Source organism: Dermacentor andersoni, chromosome 1, assembly GCF_023375885.2.
Source record: "Dermacentor andersoni chromosome 1, qqDerAnde1_hic_scaffold, whole genome shotgun sequence".
NCBI lineage: Eukaryota > Metazoa > Arthropoda > Arachnida > Ixodida > Ixodidae > Dermacentor > Dermacentor andersoni.
The window spans coordinates 222551689-222566890 of NC_092814.1; the positions used below are offsets into that span (position 1 = coordinate 222551689).

The 15202-nt window shown below is 48.1% G+C and overlaps 1 protein-coding gene across 3 annotated transcripts in view; it reads left to right on the forward strand.

Moving 5' to 3' along the window:
• poe (E3 ubiquitin-protein ligase-like protein poe) overlaps positions 1–15202 on the forward strand; it is a 590397-nt gene that overhangs the window by 458200 nt on the left and 116995 nt on the right. For all 3 annotated transcript variants that reach the window (XM_055063706.1, XM_055063707.1, XM_055063708.1), the window contains 3 exons: positions 2217–2606; positions 3838–4010; positions 13469–13842. In XM_055063706.1, the coding sequence (XP_054919681.1) occupies positions 2217–2606; positions 3838–4010; positions 13469–13842 (937 nt within the window). The remainder of the gene's footprint in view (positions 1–2216; positions 2607–3837; positions 4011–13468; positions 13843–15202) is intronic.

The window sequence follows — 15202 nt, forward strand, 5'->3', positions numbered from 1 at the left end:
GCAATTCATTGCATATAGCAAACTAACAACAAACATGAAAGCTCGCTGCACTGGTTAGCAGAGGTAACAAACAAATTTGAGTAAACATTTCTATTTTCGCACAAAAAATAAAGCATATATCTTAATATACTAACAAGAAACAAGTTTCTGTCTAGAGTTGATAGAAAAACAGTGCCTTAATTTTTTCTTACCCCTGCTCTAACAGAGTTTGGCTTCATGAAACAAAGATGTCTTTTATGCAGTAAACAGCTAAAATAGCACATGTATGAATATGATCGGACAAAGTTAACAGCACCAGATTAGTTAGCTTTAAAATAATTACAAGACATAGGTGCAGCTGTGCCCAGTGCACTAAGGTGAATTTAACTGACCAAATTTTGAAACATTGCCTAGAGCTATTAACAAAGGTGCCCTGCTTAACTTGTGAAAAAGTGCATTTTTCTGGGGTGGAGTCTTTCATTTCAATCTTCAGCCACTGTATATGATGCAGGAAGCCTTGTTTTCCTTAAGAAATTGTATATGATATCCTATTTCTGGCTTACTGCTGCATTTAACACTCGGCAATGAGGCAGTCAGCCCACAAAGGAAACTAGAAAAAGCCAGTGTGCACATACACTGGTAGAGTGCACATGCATGTACACATCATTAAATAAGTTTCTTGTGTGTTTGTGAAATAAGCTTTCGATGTGACTCACGAGAGAGAGGAAGGACAGAGGGAAAGGCAGAGGCTAGCTAGTGCATAGACCGGCTGGCTGCCCATAACATTAGAGTGGTAGGCTAACATTCTAGTCAAAATATACTGTAGTCAATATCATGAAAGTGGTCTGAGCAGAGTATGGTGCCACTGTTAAGCTCGAAATACTTTTTTACTGCCACAATATACTACGTTGCAAGGTGCTGTTATCTCTGTGGAGTGTTTGACATTGCGACCACTGGTTTTCATGCATCCATACACCGCACACAAAGACATTAACTATTGCAATCAACACTCTACAGCGCGTCTCTGTAGCTTACTGCATACACTGGGAACAAAAAGAAAAATGGCGCCGTTTTGCCCAAAAGCTGAAACATCGGTTTTGGTAGCAAATTCTTACAGTTATACGAAGGATAGTAGTTTTATTGACTCTATAACTTTGTAAGCATTCATTTACGAACTAAATTAACAAACATTTTTCATGCACGCACAGGCAGACATGAGCACTAGATCATTAACACTAGATGACCGCGGACACTCACTGTCAAAAATGCTGGCATGAGGAAGAGCGGCAGCAGTAGCGAGCGAGCAAATTGCCCTTCCTGCTAACTCTCGCTTCAGCACAAATTAAGTGGCAAGAACAAAGCACACACAAAGACATGAGCCCTCGGCGCGCCTAGCCTCTGTACTGACTGCAAGTGGCTTTCATGATAGGGCCCAAGCGGCCGCATTCAGCTATGCCATACCCAGCCACCGCCAAAGTAGCCCCCGCCCCCCCTTATGTCATGTGCACAATGGAAGACGGCATGCTTCCTTGCCATCTTTCTCCCTTGCACATGCAAGATTGAGCCACCATTCTTCTGAGCTGATACTCGCACCCACAGCATATGACGCGCAGCCGCGATGTTATCACATTTGGACTTTATATTGAACATTGCGATGGCGCTGACGATGAAAATGTGCCTGGAATGTCCATATAACTGATTCGCAATAAAATCAGCAGAAGTGGGAAAACAAGTTACTACCAGCACAGGCATACGGCTATGAAGGTGGTGAAGCTCACGTAGAAAGACGTGCAACGAACTTCACCGGTTATTGCACACCCACAATGACAAACGTCTGGTCGGTTGCAGTCTCTGCTGTTCAATTCTGTCATGATTGCAGCGGGTGGTGCAGCTGAAATATTTATTTTGCCTGACATCACACATCTATTGCCATATGGGGGAAGAAACATTAAAATCATAATCTCTGTGGCCACTTCTGTACAGCAATGCTTTGTCCAATTGTGTAATTGCTTCAGCTTCCCTTTAAAGGGCGGCAAGCAGTGTTTGCAAAAAACAGAGGCCCATATGCTTAGCACATCGAAATCAACATCACCCGTACAGATTTTCATGTGCAGTGAAGCTTGGCTATTTCACCTCAGATGGCCAGTTTAGTACAATAGATAAATGCATAGCTTTTCTGTTGTCCTTCTAGGCCATCTATCAGCTTTGCCCTTTGTTTTGTTTTGGTGTGTATACAGGCAACTTCTGTGTGAGCGGGGCTTGATAGGGGAGCTGGTGGAGCACAACCTTCGTCAGGGCTGGTCACAAGTTGGCCAGTTGGTGTGCCTGCTAACGCGCGACAACCCCCAAGCCACTGACCACCTTAATGGACTGCTGATGGAGCGCATCTCACTTGCTCTACTGCGTGGTGGGCAGGCGGCCTCTTTACCCCAGCAGCCCTGCCTAGCTCTAGTGCCTGCTGCTACCACGCCACCTACCCCAACAGAAGGAGACAACAATGAGGCAATGTCAACACTGCCACCAGTCATAGTTGGTGTCCCTGACTTGCCAGCGGCAGTCCGTCACGAGGTGGCCTTGTTGGCTCTGTCACTCCAGAAGGAGGACTCATGCTGGGAGCAGCGGCTAAGGTACACACATAAAGTCCTTGTTTCTTTTGGATATCTCATTAACATACCCTGTCCTGGCTTTCTGGCAGTCGGGAGTATAAAAATTTTAAGCCATTCTCTGTATTCTTTTGCTTGTTTTCACAAGTTGTGATGGCACTATTGAAGTGGTTACAAAAACCAGGTAGAGTAAGCTTGATGAATGCTTAAAGTGTGAGCAGCACCTACCATTGTTAACAGCTTGAACAGCATGTAAACCCTCACAGTAGAGCAAGTGTTTGTGTTTGTGAAAACGAAAAGTGCCATTGTGAACGCTAACACATGTCCATCATTTTTTAGCTTTGATTTCCTTCTGCAGTCTACTCTCCTGCACCTGTCATTGAACAAGATGTGCCGTATAGACTCGCGTAAGGGCTGCACCTGTGTGCCGCGCACTCGCATCTGCAAATTTTCGCCCAATGCATACTTCCGCATGCTGCTACTAGATGGCGAGAGCTTTTTGTTGACCTCTGATACAATGGTACATCCAGTGCTCCAGAGTGTGCACAATTTTGACCAAAAGGTTCAGCCCCGCGCAAGGGCTGCACCCCTAACTATGAACAACACTACGCAACTATGACTGCAAACGGCACTGCACAGCCACGGCTACAAAGAGCCCCTACTACTTATTACATGACACCCACAAAGCAGTGCTGGAATACTGGAATCTGCAGCTAGCTGCAGGGGTACTTGGCTGTCTGCCGATAAAGGCCCTTAGACAAGCTGCGCAGTGTCATTTTCATGCGTGTGTGTGTATATGTGTCTTTAAGTATTGATTGGGTTGTCAAAAGCATTAAACTGTGTATGGCTTCCTCTGGCAAGATCTTACAAATACCATCATTTATTAGAGCATCTGCTCTGCTTTAATAATTTCCACAAAGAAGTGTCCTGTGGTTGCTTAGCATTAAAAGTAAGTGCACAGATTGCTGGAGTTTTCCTTCTCGAAACATAAGAAATTGCAGATTCCGCATGCATGTATACATTTTAGTAGAACTTTGTCAGCCACATGCTCTCCTTCATCCAAGAAATAAATGCCCCATATAACATATTTTTGCAACCGGAGTATTAGCTTGTCAATTATTCATTATACAAGCATGCAGCACTGTGTTTTCACTGTTTTTCTGAATAGTTCATATGGTCAGAGTGAGAAAACAAAAGCTGTAGATTTACAAGCTCTGTTTCATGACGCTGTGAATGCATTTATTTGTTCGTGCAGGTGTGTGATGCGGTTGTTTCTGATGGGCATCAGTTCACAGAGTCCAATTGTGATGGAGAGCATCACACTGCCTTGTCTTAAGATACTGCAAGCAATCATCAAACCAGACCCACCCATCACTAAACGCAACAAAGACAAGTCGATTGAGGAACTGGCAACTGTACGGCCCTCTGGTGAGTGAGAATTGTTGCACTGCATTAACTTACAAAGTTTTGCCCTCAAATGTAGTATGATCTGGACCATCATGACTAGCATTGGGGCAGCTACGAAAGCGAGATTCACTGATTCAGGCCCAACCTTGTTTCTCCATTTTTCAAATCTCCATTTGCATTTTTTTAGCCTACATCAGGACCGATTCCCCCAACACAGCTCGGATCCTATCTGAAGCGTTGAAAAATAAAGGCATCTTCATACATACAACTTCTAACTCTGAATGACTGGATCCAAGACATTCTCTGAAAATGTCTATACATTTATTTATTTATTGTGAGTCTTTGATTGATTACTTAATCGGGATTAATCAATTGTTGATTTCTATGCAAAACATATAAATTCAAGAAACACTACATCTTGCACTACATGATTGTTTGAAATAGGCTGTGGAGAGAAGTCATGGCTGCAGAGCAGGTGGCATTTACAAAACTAGGTTTTTGATTGTGACTGCCAGAACTTAAGTATGTTGTTGCTAATATTTAATACTTAATGGGATTGGGGAAAAATATTGTCACAATAAGTGTTAGCTAGAATACCAATCCATGTTGCGACTTATATTTTGAAGGCTCAGAAGTTGTGCAAGGCAGGAGATTTCTAGCAGTGTATGCTTTGTGTACTACATGGCTTCAATTTTGTATAGCAACATGCCCCCCCCCACCCCAAGTTGTCAAATTGTACAAATTTTCTCATTCCAGCTAGAGTACCCGTCATTCACACAATTTTGCACCAATGGTGCAAGAACAAATACACAATTTATGCTGTTACTGGAAAAAAGCTATGAGGGCATCTAGAGGCTGGATAACAAGGCTAACATATTTATAGCTTCATTACATATTATACTTGTAACATTGAAGTACACCCGTGAGAAAAGGTATACCGACCAGGGGTTGCACGATAAAACTAATTTTCTCCTCTCTCTGTGAATGCAACTTGAAATGAAAGACTGCAACTCCCACTTGGCACTACAAATTTTCTAACGCAATCATCAGTTTCCGTTGTGGGGGTTCCACTCTGCGCGCGGCTAGGGCTGGAGGTGAGCTTCGGATCTAGCCCCACACAGTCGCTCCGTGGTACTCCTTAACCCGTAACGCAGGAATCGCGGCTATGTCGGGTTCGAACGAATAAGGCAACCAGCAGCGTCAACTGTAACAACATTTATTGCTACCAGCAATAAAGAACACTGGCAGAGGGGCGTCCTCTCTGTAATAAGTAATAATAGGCTGGCCTCGTTGCCCGGGATAGTCAGGCAAACGAGGTCACTCACGTGTTGCGGCAGGTACTCCAGTCCGGCAGGTTAGGGGTCTCACGTCAGAGAGAGAGGGTCTCCCCCTGTGGCGCTGTTTTGTACCTTTTTACTTTGGCGAGGGGAATATCCTCCTCGCCCGTCAGCTGCCTTCCCGCAAGTCAGGGAGAAAGGGAGCACGTGCATCGCAAGAGTGAGGGAGAAGCGGGAGAGGGTGTAGTGCACCTCTCCCGTGTATGTGCCAGCTCTCGACGCAACCGCGATGACGCGGGGGAAGATGGATGCGTGTGCTCCCCACATCCTCCTCCCCTTAAGAAGCCCCCTGTACGTTGATGCTGGCACCTAGGTACGCCTGAGGGGTTCGGGCGCCCGTTCCCGCCAAGGTTCGCAATCAAGACAGCGTTGCACACGCCGGCTTTGAGCGTCAGGCATGCATTGCTGTAGCCCTCAGCTGGCAGATACTTGATGCCAACTCGAAGGTGCCCAGTCAGCGGCACTGCTCAGGCTTGCGAGGCGGATCGTAGTCCCGGCTCGAAGGCGGCTCCCCGTGCTGCGCCCCAGGTGTCGGCTGCGCAAGCTGGAAGGTCGCTTGCTGGGCGCCGGGTAGTGGTTCGTGCGGCTGCAAGGCCAGCATAGCACTGTCAGTGCCGCCAGTGCATCAGTTGTACCCGCGAGTTCTGCAGGCAGTTCGCACGGCCGTTTCTTGTTTCCTGCTTCGGCAAATTGGATTAGTCCACTGCATGGAACGACATTGTGATAAGCAGCATGACTGGCCGTATCCGGGAACACTGTCAACGCCCGTTACGAAGGGAATGGTCGTCCGCCTCATCGATTCCCAGCTCAGGATAATCACCACACTGGCGCTCGCGACTCTTTGGTCAATCAATGCACACACTGCATGCAAACACGTTGAACTGTTCACACCACATTCCCGTCGTGGTCTGTGTGGTTGCTTGAAGACTGGAACGACGACTCATCGTCAATACTAGACACTCTGCTGTCGGTAGGCGTTCGCTTCCCGGCAGGAACTAACAAGGTGCCAGCATGGCCCGGACTTACAAATGGTCCTCGCAGTCATCGGGCTACGCAAATACAGCAGTCAGATCACTTCCGCCTGCTACGCAAGTTGTAGCGCGGCTGCGGGCTCGCCGTTCGATTCTGGCTGCTCTCTCTCACCAACCGCGGTTGAGGGAGGGTCTGATCTCATCCCACTGCTCATCACGCGGCACGTAGCGTTTCAGGTCGCATACGTGTACCGGCCTGTAGATCGGCTTCCCTTTTATGTTCTCGAGCCGGTAAAGAAGCTAGGAAACCTTCTCTCGCACTTGATACGACCCGGTCCACTTTGGCGCCAGCGAGGCTGCAAGTTAACTGTTTGCTAGAATCGCTGAGAACGTGCTGGCGTCAAAGCACCAGATCGCCCACTTTGTATTGGACATTCCGATGCGAGCGGTCATACTGCGCCTTCTGTTGCGCCATAGCAGTGCGGAGATTACGGCGTGCTTTGTGTAAAGCTTCCATCATCTTGGCACGTAGGTGCGTCGCATATTCAGCTCGTGCTGCCGGCGGGACCGACATTCCGCTGCGATCCACGAGAACTCTATCCATCGGATTCGGCAGCTCTCTCCCCAGGTTGAGAGAAGAAGGCGCATACCTAGTCGAGCGGTTCACTGTCGACCGCAATGCAAACCCAATCTCTGGAAGGTAGGCATCCCAGTCCTTATGTCTCAGAGAATGCGACAAGCATATGCTTAATGTTGCGATTGACCCGTGCAGTGGGGTTCGACTGAGCATGGTAAGTTGTCATTTTCTTGTGCTTAATGCCAGTTGTGCAGCGCACGAGTCGACGAAAACCTTCGCAGTGAAGTAGGATGCATTGTCCGTTATCAACTGCTCCGGGAAGCCAAACCTGGTGAAAACCTCGATCAACTTATCCATGATCACTCGTGCCGTCAGTTTTCGTAAGGGGAAAAGTTCGACCCATTTACTGAAATGATCTGTGACTACCAGCAAGAATTTGTTCCTCTCGGTGTGATGGGATACGGTCGCATGACATCACACGCCGCGATTTGCCAGGGAGTCTGGCTGTCAATAGGCTGCATGAAGCCGGGTGGTCGTCCGCCTCGGGGCTTCACGCTCTGGCACACATGACACAAGCGGGCGTAGCGCATCACATCCCGTTTCATGCCTGGCCAGGTAGCAAGGCGACACAACGTAAGTCTTGGGGCCGCTCGCGTGCCCAGCGATGCACGAGTCGTGAAAGTAGAGTAGCAGTGCTCCTTGCAATGCGCGCGGTATCACCACCTTAAACACCTCACTTGTGTCGTCCTCGGTGGGAATATACCTCAGCAGGACACCGTCGAAATTCAGCAGATAAGAATCCAGCGCACTCACAGCATTACCAACTGTTCCCGAGCACTTAGCACCGACAGCAATACCAGCTGCCTCCACGTGTGCGGCGGCCGCGTCACCCTGCTCCCAGAGCTCGTCGAGCACTTTTCAACAAAGGGTGTCCTTCTGCTGAGCCTCGAACAGCTCCTCTCTGCTGAAGATAACTCCTGCGAAACCGACAACATCTGCGTGCTTCACGCTTTCGCTCGGGATCGACGGTTGTTCCGCGTCCCCTACTCGGGCTACAACTTGGATTTCTTCCTCGCCTCAGACTGGTGCTCGCGAAAGTGCGTCAGCTGCAGCATTGCTTTTTCCTTTGTAGTAGCGCACGGTGAAGTCGCAAAGCTGCAGTAGCAGTGCCCAACGCCCCAGGCGGCCACTCGGCTCGCTCAAGTGCCTCAACCAAGTGAGAGCCATGGGATCAGCCTCAATCATGAATGCCATTCTATCGCCGTAATAGTCGAACTTTCGCAGAGCGAGAACTATCGCGAGGCACTCCTCCTCTGTCGCTGAGTAGTTCCTTTCTGCCGACGTCAACGAACGACTTGCGAACGCAACCGGTCGGAGAGTGCCTCCGTGCTCCTTAAGCAAAATTGCACCTAAGCCTAAATCACTTGCACCTGTTTGAATCACAAACTCCCTATTCAAATCGGGCAGCTGCAATTCGGCCGTGTCAGCGAGCACCTTCGTGAGGCCACACAGTGCTGCCTCCTGCTCTTGACCCCAAGCAGGCACGTACGCAGGATTTTACACTCCGTCGTAACCCTTGCTGCTAATCGGATGTGTCTCCCCGTTATCAATTTTGGCTTGATGAAGAAAGTGTTACCTGAAGGCATAGCGGTGGCCACGCTCCGGTCCCAGTGACAGACGACCACATCACTGCTTTCGCAGCCGACGCGTCTCCAGATCCTCCTGATTACCCGCAGGATGCCTCGAACCTCGACGGCCCATTACGTCCCATGGTCGCTACGGACCTCGCCCCTGACCAAGCAGCCACCCTCTATTGCCTTTTGCTTTCCTACCGCGACAAATTTGACACTGACTGCAGTCGACCACTTGGTCAGACGTCCCTTGGTAAAGGGACACTAAAGTGAAAAATGATTTCTTCTGCATCAGTAAATTACCGTTCTACAACACCAAAAACACCACTCTTACAACGATAAGACGTTTGGTAAGCCAGAAAAAGCGCAAGAACGAAATACGGGGGGTGACGCCTATTTAAGTTCCCGCACCTGGGAGCTGTGACATCTTGGATTTTGATGGCATCTTCTAGGGCCTACTAATTATATATAGCAGTACAGATTGACTACATTGTGTTCTAAAGGAACCAAATATTAAACATGGCAAGTTTCGGGAACCTTTATTCAGCCAACGCGGCCCAAATGCGAAAACATACTTTGGAATCCCTGACGTCACACTGATGTACCGGCGCTGGCGTTTCGGCGCGAAATTCAAATACTGATATTTGGACCTTCATTTTCTCATCTAATAATCAAACTATTTTTTTGAAATGACTGCCTGCAGGGTTCTCAAACAATGCTTCATTAGTCTAAACTGATTTATAGTTTCGCTTTAGTGTCCCTTTAAGCATTGGATAAACACTGGTGATGCTGTTCCCATTCACCGCCGACTGTATCGCGTGTCCATGGTAGAGCGGCAAGTTATTCAGCAGAAAGTAAACAAGATGCTCGCCAGAGGCATTGTCGAGCCCTCATCGAGTCCATGGGCGTCGCCGGTCATGCTCGTCAAAAAGAAAGATGGCACGTGGCATTTCTGCGTTGATTACCGCCACCTAAACTGAATTACTAAAAAGGACGTTTACCCTTTACCACGAATCGACGACGCTCTTGATTGTCTTCACAGTGCCAAATACTTTTCAGCCATCAAGCTTCGATCTGGTTATTGGCAGATTTCCGTTGATGAGCAAGACCAAGAAAAAGACCGCTTTCGTCACTCCAGATGGCCTCTACCGATTCAAGGTTATGCCGTTCGGTTTATGTAATGCCCCCTGCACGTTTGAACGGATGATCAACTCTCTGCTTCAAGGTTTCAAATGGTCAACTTGCCTTTGTTACTTCGACGACGTCCTTGTGTTTTGTCCTACATTTGAGATGCACCTTGAGCGCGTCGCAGTTATCCTTGATGTCCTCCGCAAGGCTGGGCTCCAATTAAACTCATCGAAGTGCCACTTCGGGCGCTGACAGATTACAGTGCTAGGCCATCTTGTCAATGCTTCCGGAGTACAACCCGTCCCGGAGAAGGTTCGAGCAGTAACGGCTTTTCCTGTACCTCCGTCTGTCAAAGATGTCCGGAGTTTTGTGGGGCTCTGTTCTTATTTCGGACGGTTCGTGAAAGATTTCGCAGCAATCGCTCGACCACTCTCAGAACTTCTGAAAAAAAGACGTGCTTTTTACATGGGGTTCCCCTCAGGCTGCCGCATTTTCATGCCTTATCACGATTCTCACCAATCCACCAGTCTTGGCCCACTTTGACCCATCCGCACCTACAGAGGTCCGAACCGATGCCAGTGGTTATGGGTTCGGCGCCATCGTATCGCAACGCCAACACGGACACGACCGCGTTATAGCCTACGCTAGCCGGCTCCTGACAACTGCAGAGCGCAACTATTCCATTACCGACCGCGAATGTCTTGTTCTCGTCTGGGTTGTTTCAAAGTTCCGCCCGTATTTATATGGCATCCGTAATCACAGACCATCGTGCGCTCTGTTAGCTTTCATCGCTCAAGGATCCTACTGGCCGGCTCGGTCGTTGGGCCCTCTGACTACAATAATATCCCTACACAATGACTTACAAGTTGGGACGCCAACACCAGGACGCAGATTGCCTCTCTCGCTACCCAGTCGAAGTCACAACCTCTACGTCTGATACTGACACCGATGCCTGTGTTCTGTTTTTCCACTGCTCCATGTCGCCGACATGCACTGCCGTGACCCGTCCTTGCGTATCATCATTGACCGCCTGGAATCGTCACTTGCCAACAGTTCCCTCCGCTTATTCACACTTAAAGATGGTGTACTCTACCACCACAACGTTCACCCCGACGACCCTGCATTACTCCTTGTGATCCCTAAACAACTTCGCTCGGTTGTTCTCCACGAACTTCACGACCTCCCCACTGCCGGTCACTTGGGTGTGTCACGTACCTACGACCGGATCCGCCGACGCTTCTTTTGGCCAGGGCATGCTCGCTCTGTTCGAAGATACATAGCTGTGTGTGAGAAATGCCAGCGACGCAAGACACCATCGACGCTTCCTGCTGGGTACCTTCAACCACTCGACATTCCCGCGGAACCATTCTTTCGGGTTGGTTTGGACTTACTTGGTCCTTTTCCTCTTTCTACCTCGGGGAACAGGTGGATCGCTGTGGCCACAGATTATGCCACGTGCTACGCCATCACCCGAGCGCTTCCTACAAGCTACGCCACAGATGTCGCTGATTTTCTTCTACATGACGTGATTTTATTACATGGAGCTCCGCGACAACTTCTCACAGACCATGGCTAGACATTCCTATCGAAAGTTATTGCGGACATCCTGCAGTCCTGTACCATGAGGCACAAGCTATCTACGTCATACCATCCGCAAACAAATGGCCTCACGGAGCGTCTCAATCGCACTCTCATAGACATGCACGCGAAATATGTCTCTTCAGACCACGCTGACTGGGACCTCGCTCTACCGTTTGTCACATTTGCTTATAATTCCTCGCGTCACGACGCAGCCGGTTATTCCCCATTTTTCCTTCAGCACTGCCCCTCGACACAACCTTCCCTGTTCACGCAGCACTGACCAGTGAATATGCACTTGACGCCATCGCTCGCTGTGCCCACGCAAGGGAAATTGCCCGTGACCGCCTTCTGAAATCTCAACAGAGTCAAAGGTGTTTGTACGACCGGCGACACCGAGACATGCACTTCCCGCCTGGTTCTTTGGTGCTTCTATGGTCTCCGTCGCGTCAGGTCGGCGTGTCAGAAAAACTGCTGCCTCGTCACACAGGCCCATACCGAGTGCTTCGTGCCGTGGCTCCCATCACCTACGAGATCACCCCTGACGCCCCATCTACTTCCCAGTCCAGTGATATTCTGCACGTTACAAGACTGAAGCAGTGTCATCCTCCCAGTGATGACATTTGCAGCTACTGAACGTTGTCCCATTCAGCACTTTTGCTTGATGGTGAACCCCTCGTTCTCCTTAAAAAGTACACCTAAATTTCCCCTCACCAGGTCTGGCCATTTTGAGCTGACAAGTGCTGTGCATACAATGCACGCTAACGATCGTGTCTGCTAAGTATTACATCACTACGCGCCATGGAAAGAGCTGAAATTTCAAACCGAATGTCATTTGCCCTTTTCCTCGCGGGCCGCCACCTCCAAGCCGGAGGGCGAGGTATACATGCTAGTGCGCCAACGTGCATGTGCTTGGGCTGTGGCACTGCACATGGTGACACACACACGACTTCGAGAATTATTCAAGGAAACATCTGTTACTTGTATAATCTGTTGGTTCAGTAGACGAATTAATGTTTAGAGAAATAATAAAACACAAACTGAATGTCTGCATGTTTTTGTTTTACTTTACACTGCAGCAACAGAGATGTATACTTCCATTTCGTCTGCTTGTTCCCATGTTGTGCAGTCGCGTGCGTAGACACCGTGTTCCAGCACGCAATCATGCTCTATGATCCGCTTGTGTCTGCCTCAGTATTCATGTAGCTCTGACTTATATTGCTAGTCAGGTGTCCTCGCGCACAGCATGCAAAATCATGCGCTGCACAAAACGCGACACTCACAACAGCTCGCACATTATGCCGGCAGCAGAAGTGCGCTGCACCGCGAAAAACCTAGGAGAAAAAGAAAGTGAAGGCAGGGCCCGCGACATATGTGTCATGTGATCCTAGAGCTTCGGTATGGGAGAACACAGGAAAGGAATTTCGCTTGCGGCGGCTAGACAGGGCAAGTGGAGAGAGTCTCTCTTGGCAGGGGCGCTCGCCTCCTGAAATTATGGGGTTTTGGCACTGAAATATTTTTATCATGGCTATTAATGAACTGATTTGAAACATTTTTGTAGCAGAACGGTCCCTAGAGGACACATAACAACTTCAGCATATAACCGAAATTTGTTAGTGGCCTGGTAGGGGGCTCTGTAAGTACCCAAGTGCAACAGGTATTTTGCAGGAACTGTAGCAAAATGTAATCAGAGCATAGGTCTTAAGCATTGTATCTCCTACTATAACTACTTAGGACCTGTTCTTGGATAATTATTGCTTTATTGACTTTTGTGGAAAAAGAAAAAGAAAAAAAATGAAACAAAAACGGGACAGAAAACAAAGCATGGCATCCAACTTCCCAGTGGTCTGAATTTTAAATGACTTAAAATTTGCCGTAAAGTGCATTTTCTAGAAATGACACAAAAAGCCCACATTGTCAAATGTGGTTTGTAGGCATCATTGTCATGTGATTATAAAGTTACACTTCTGAAGGGGACAGTGTGAACTTAAACATTATGCTATACATGAAAGTGAGAGGAATCTATCATTTGCATTCAGACTATCAAGAAATGAGTGGGCTAGATTTAAAAAGCATTTTATTTGCAGCAGCTCTTTGTCATTTACAGTAATATCTTCATTATCATCTCATTTGCTATCATGACTGACCAGCACAATCCTTGCAAACCACTCCTGTGTCTGAAGGGTTTCTGATACCTGTTTAATCATGCTGATATATAATGTTTAAAGTAGGCATGGGACCATGCACGCATCTGCAGGCATGTGTGTTGCTGTGGACCTTAAGGGCTGGCTGGATGGAGACCCACTGCAGACATACAGTTCCTGGAAAAGCCGATGCCTGGGACGACCTGCTGACACCCTTTCACTTGGTGGGGGCAAACGGCAACGGCGCGAGGACGTGCGGGCCCGCTTTCTGGTGGAGAAATATGGTTTGCGCTGGCGCCAGCTTGCTCGCCGAGGTGGCTCCTCCCTGCGCCTGCTCATGTTCCTCCAGCCACCACAGCAGTCCACTCAAAGCCAGCCACGCCGACCCCGCTCTCTCCAGTCGAACTGGCTGCGCCAGGTTCTCTTCAACCCGTCTTGCCGCCAGGCACGCACTGTGGCCTGCACTTTGGTTAAAGCCCTCTGCCAGGTGAGCGCAACAGTCCTGGCATGCACTGGCAGTAGTACAAAGTGCATAGTTATCAAGTGTGCAGTAAAGATTGAGAAATAACATTCTGAAAATCTTTACTGTAACAGCAGTTAAGAGCTCGAAACTGCATTTGCAATGTCGGTGCTTTTCATTATGCTGCAGATGATGGCTTTCATAGTCAAGTCGTCATCATTACATTGTACTGTTGTCAGACCATGTCCTAATCCCAAGCTTCACCCTTGCCATAGGGCAAAGAAAAACAAAACTTTGCTACCACTGTGATTCAAAGTCATGTCCCTGTAGCAAAGTGCAGTTGGGAGCCGGGTAAGCTCACCACTGCACTATTGCACAACTTTAGTGCTTGGTACTTTGTGCAGGGTTTTATGCACCACACAAAAACCATAACAGCCAATACTGTAGTGGACAAGAACATGTGCATAGCAAAAGAAAGATATTTTAGGAAATGGTGGTGTCTGTTGTGAGAGCTTGCTCCTGTCATAACAAATCGGTTAGAGTTGGAGGAATCTCTGATTTTTTTATTCCCCATTCTTTGTTATCAGACTTTGAAAGCTACGTGTCTTTCTAGCTGCTGAATAGCCACTACTTTGGTATCATATCATTTGGTACCATTCATATTATATCGTTTGGTACCATTCATATTGTACCATTTGGTACCATTCATATTATATCATTGGTAACATTCGGTATCATATCATATATAGTATCGCATCTGGCTAGCATATTTACTCTGGTAACCACCAATGCTATCATGATGTAGTGCTTGCAGCTGCTGTGTGTGCACATGCTTGCATTTTCTTTGACATGGTATGTTCTTTGAAAACGCTGGTGAAATTTCAGAATTGTTGAGTGAATTAAGGATCCGCAACAAAAGTTCCATTTTGGCTGCTTAATGTTGTATTACACTTACGACTATTTTGAAAACACTAACTTGCTTGCCTTTCCATTGGCATAGCTAGGAGGGGGGTAGGTTGAAGCCTACCCCCCTCATTTTCCTATGGGGCAGAAAGTTTCAGGAGGTGGGCTTCGAAAGAGTGTCACACGGATGAAAGGGAAAGTATGGATGTGAAAGCAAGGCAAGGGCTAGTGGTGGTCCGGGGGGCGGGGGGGTGCACAGAACATTGCAGCCTCACTCATGGTGCGCCTCTACCTCATTCCAGATCTTAACCATAACTGCTGAGGATTGATCAGTGCTAAAAATTCCACACACAAATAAAGATGGGATGAGCATGTGCATAAAACTTGGGGCCGTTGTTGATCCCCACCAGGTCGTCATATTGTCGAGGAGCTTCTCATTTCTGGTACTTGACCGAATCATCGACCACACTGTGCAGAAGAACAG